General features: G+C 36.7%; 1 protein-coding gene across 2 annotated transcripts; it reads left to right on the top strand.

The window, feature by feature from the left end:
• Window positions 1-331: 331 nt before the first annotated feature.
• On the top strand, window positions 332-3912 carry LOC113325398 (bifunctional 3-dehydroquinate dehydratase/shikimate dehydrogenase, chloroplastic-like). Of its 2 annotated transcripts, none has more exons than XM_026573600.1 (10): window positions 332-912; window positions 1427-1532; window positions 1773-1889; window positions 2152-2498; window positions 2602-2665; window positions 2766-2874; window positions 2955-3098; window positions 3173-3321; window positions 3443-3605; window positions 3700-3912. In XM_026573600.1, exons 1-10 carry the CDS (start codon window positions 713-715, stop codon window positions 3738-3740), a joined length of 1440 nt encoding a protein of 479 aa, XP_026429385.1. In that variant the 5' UTR covers window positions 332-712; the 3' UTR covers window positions 3741-3912. The 2 variants fall into 2 exon arrangements, with proteins under 2 accessions (XP_026429385.1, XP_026429378.1); XM_026573593.1 differs by having other exon boundaries at window positions 1773-1991.
• Window positions 3913-4269: the final 357 nt, after the last annotated feature.

Raw genomic sequence — 4269 nt, 5'->3', positions numbered from 1 at the left:
CGCGTTGTCGATCGCCACCGCGCTAATGCAGATTTAATGTGAAGCCACGTAAGCCGCATGCTCCACAATCCAGTATATTCACGAGTGAAGCTTTAATGTATGGATATGATTTACTTTAAGTCAACCTCCTTTTGTTTCCCACAACAGAAAAGTTCGAAATTAAAAATGGGTATGTGTAGAAATGGGTTTGTCTTACATGATTGCCAAAGAAATGGAGTTCCACGATTACCAAGTGATGCAAGGGAGACCTGTATACACACACGTCACTCAACATGCTATATAGCACATAATATGGCGTGAGCATATATGTCATCGGGGTTTAGCAATTCCTTCCTTCGCTTGAAAACAGAACTTGTCTTTCTCCCGATGGAAAGAATCGATTTTGATATATTACTATAGCTCATGAGAGCATTCACTGTGGCTGAGCTTATTACTATGGCGTCAGCTGACTGTCAGCATATAATTCGATCACTTCAAAATATTAGGCGCCTGCCAAAACACTTACTCTCGCTCTCCATCTCTCTTCAACAGTTCAAGTATTGAGTAGTCTACTGTAAATCTTCAAATTCCACAGTCTATTTTTCCTTCTTTCAGACAACTTTCACCCTAATTTTTGATACTATAATTAGTGTATCATTTATTTATTTTTGTAATAAGTTTCCCTTCAGTTATCTGCCGACCGGTATTCAATTTGAATATTGTAGGTGGAGGAATGGCAACATATTCGACATTAATATGCGCTCCAATAATGGGAAAATCTATGAACCAGATGATTCTTGATATAGACAAAGCTAGAGAAATTGGAGTTGATATGGTTGAAATCAGATTGGACTATCTATCAAGCTTCAATCCTTACCAAGATATTCAAATTCTAATAAAAAGTTGTACCATGTTAACTCTTTTCACCTACAGGTACACATCATTCTTTCTTAATTTTTCCTTACTGATCAGTTTGTTTGAATGATGAGTACTTATATATATCACAATATATATAAACTAAAGACTTGTGCCATTAGTGGTTATAGGGGCTGTATATCATTATCAGTACTGGATAATATCCAGTTTCTTGTTTTGGGCATAATTTCAACACCATCATCGGTTTTTGAAGCCCTCATCTAATTTTTGGTGGGGGAATGGGTTCTATCCCTTGTCTCTGACCGGACAAACATGTATAGTCCAACCCGCGGTTTATCTTGTACGCCGAGAGATTGATGATCAATAATATATTCTTCTTTTCTTTAAAGAAATATTTTAATCATCAAAAAATAAATACTTCATCCGTTTTATAAAAAAATGATATTTTTATTTTTTTCAATTTAATATACTTTTAGGCAAAAATAAAGATGTGAATGTATTTTTTTCCCTAAAATAGAGGTAATGATTTAGTACAGTATAACTGATTTGTTTTCATTTTATTCTTATTTAGACCCAAATGGGAAGGAGGTGAGTACGAAGGTGATGACAGTATTCGGCTCGATGCACTTAAACTTGCCATGGAGCTGGGAGCTAATTATATTGATGTTGAGCTTCAGGTTAGTTTCTTTTAATCTACTAATTATGTTCTGCTAATTATATCCGATTGTATTTGTACTTTAATTATTACATAAGTTTTGATGTCAACCTTTTTTCGGTACCTAATTAATTTTTCAAAAATTAACTATTGTCAGTTGTCAACTTGCTGTTCGAATATATTAATTTTTTAAAAAGTCTAAAGGTTAACATCAAACAAAAAATAATTGTTGTTTAACGTGGTATTATTATCTCGTCTGAAGGTTGCACATGAGTTTATTAGTTCGTTAGATGAGAAGACACGTGAAAAGTCTAAAATTATCGTTTCTTCTCATAACTACCATGCAACTCCATCAGTGGAAGAAATAGGCGATCTTATGGTAAGTATACAATCTACTGGTGCTGACATAGTGAAGATTGCGACAACTGCCGGGGATATTACAGATGTCGCTCGCATGTTTCAAATTATAGTGCATTCCCAAGTAAATAATTTCTCTGTCTGCTTTTCTTACACTTCAGCTCATTTCCGCATATTTGCAACTCTTTCGTTTGTTGTGGTTGTTAGGATTGGTACCAACTGCAGGATCGAATTAGTCATTTTCGTTTACGTAGTATCTTATGGAATGTTTCACACTGCGTCAGGTTCCGTTTATCGGATTGGTAATGACTGAAAAGGGTTTGATCTCAAGGTTGCTTTGCCCTAAATATGGTGGCTATCTCACTTTTGGTAGTCTTGAAGAGGGAATAGTATCAGCTCCCGGGCAACCAACGGTAAAGGATTTATTGGATATATACAACCTCAGAGACATAGGTCCTGATACAAAAGTACTTGGACTTATTGGGAAGCCTGTGAGTCAAAGCAAGTCCCCTCTTTTGTTTAATAAAACGTTTAAGTCCGTTGGTTTCGATGGAGTTTATGTGCCATTTCTGGTGGATGACCTTGCAAAGTTTTTGGCTGCTTATGCATCTGCTGATTTTGCTGGATTCAGGTTGTAGAACTTACTCTAAAGATGGTCAGCACTATTTTTGGGTAGATGACCTTGGAAAGCAACTTTTTGCCCCGTTGATTAACATAATTCATTTGATATGCAGTTGTACAATGCCGTACAAGGAAGCTGCGCTTGAATGTTGTGATGAGGTTGATCCAATTGCCAAGGTAATAGGTAACTCTTTGTAAATTTTCGTAATCAGTCAATGGTTGGGTATTGTGAGTAATGGATTGACTTCGATTTATCTACTTGATGAAATCTCTACAGTTAATAGGAGCTGTTAATACCATTGTTAGGAGACCGAGTGATGGGAAGTTAATTGGTTACAACACCGACTATGTTGGTGCTATTTCTGCCATAGAAGATGGGCTGAGAGGTTTCTCACATACTCCACATACTTCATTTAGACCTATGTTGCTTCTGGTGTGACCCAATTTTATAAGCGTACTTTTGCAGGTTCAGATCAAAATTACCATGGAAGTGGTTCGCCCTTAGAAGGTAAATTATTTGTTGTTATTGGAGCAGGTGGTGCAGGTAAGGCCCTTGCTTATGGTGCAAAGGCAAAGGGAGCCAAAGTTGTGATAGCCAACCGCACTTATGGTAAGATTCCAGAATTGTCCATCGTCTTCCTTGACATTTCTAGGTGATAATTTTTATGTTGTGTCATCTCCAAGAGCGTTCCAGAGAACTAGCAGCGTTGGTCGGAGGAGATGCAATTACTCTTTCTCAGTTGGAAACTTTCTGCCCAGAGGATGGGATGATTCTTGCAAACACGACATCTATAGGAATGCATCCGAAAATTGAAGAAACACCAATACCAAAGGTTTGTCCCTATCAGTTACATCTAAATGCATGATGCGCTTGCTTTCTCGAATAATTGGAGTAGTTTTCTAGTCTTGCAATCAATGAAATCTTACATAAAGAAACTATGTTGTTATTTGCAGCATGCCCTAAGTGCTTATGCACTGGTTTTTGATGCCGTTTACACTCCAAAAATGACAAGACTTTTGCTGGAAGCAAAAGAATCGGGAGCTGCAGTTGTTACTGGGGTAGATATGTTCATCGTCCAGGCATATGAACAATATGAAAGGTTCACTGGTTTGCCAGGTTAATAATCATTTCTCTTCTTATTATTTATTTTTCTCCCCTTTCCTAATTAATTAAACTAGTCCTAACACTTGCATTATCCTTCTTTCGGCAGCGCCTAAGGAACTCTTCAAGGAAATCGTGTCTAAAATGTAATTGTTAAGGTGATCTGGTTGTTAGGCTCTCGTTCTCGTCTACATCCTCCTATTGATATCTTGTTGTTGTATTTGGTAATCTCAGAAATAAAACAAACATTTTTCTCTAGAGTTTCTATAGCAAATGAGCTTATGTTCTGTTAACACAACATTCAGGACATCTCCAACGTGACCCAAAGTTGTGCACAATAGTTCTTTATTAAGGGTTTTCTATCTTTGGTATTACTTGTATTATGAAACTGTAATCAGTCAGGAAACACGTTGGCTTGAAGTTCAAGGAACTAGTGTATATATATGTTGAGTCTCTTTGTAACTCGATTGTACAGTTAATAATCAATAACAAAGTTCTGTTCAAAGTCTGTTCTTCTATTTCTCTAGGTTAACCTAAACCTAAATTAGTTCTAGCTTGGTATCATCTAGGTTTTAGGATCCTCAAAACCATGTCTACTGAACCCTCTACGATTTCTTCTACAATCTCTTTACTTATTCAATCTACTTCTCTTTCACAATCATCAATCATGGCCCCTGTT

Source organism: Papaver somniferum, chromosome 1 (assembly GCF_003573695.1).
Source record: "Papaver somniferum cultivar HN1 chromosome 1, ASM357369v1, whole genome shotgun sequence".
Classification (NCBI taxonomy): Eukaryota; Viridiplantae; Streptophyta; class Magnoliopsida; order Ranunculales; family Papaveraceae; genus Papaver; species Papaver somniferum.
The sequence above is the reverse complement of the archived record's forward strand: the minus strand, read 5'-3'. Positions and strand labels throughout refer to the sequence as shown.

Excerpts from the sequence above, each read along its gene's own strand:
- LOC113325398 (XM_026573593.1), top strand. The coding sequence starts at position 713 with ATGGCAACATATTCGACATTAATATGCGCTCCAATAATGGGAAAATCT. Across the intron at positions 913-1,426 it reads TTAACTCTTTTCACCTACAG|ACCCAAATGGGAAGGAGGTG; the intron begins GTACACATCATT and ends ATTCTTATTTAG. Across the intron at positions 3,322-3,442 it reads AAGAAACACCAATACCAAAG|CATGCCCTAAGTGCTTATGC; the intron begins GTTTGTCCCTAT and ends TGTTATTTGCAG.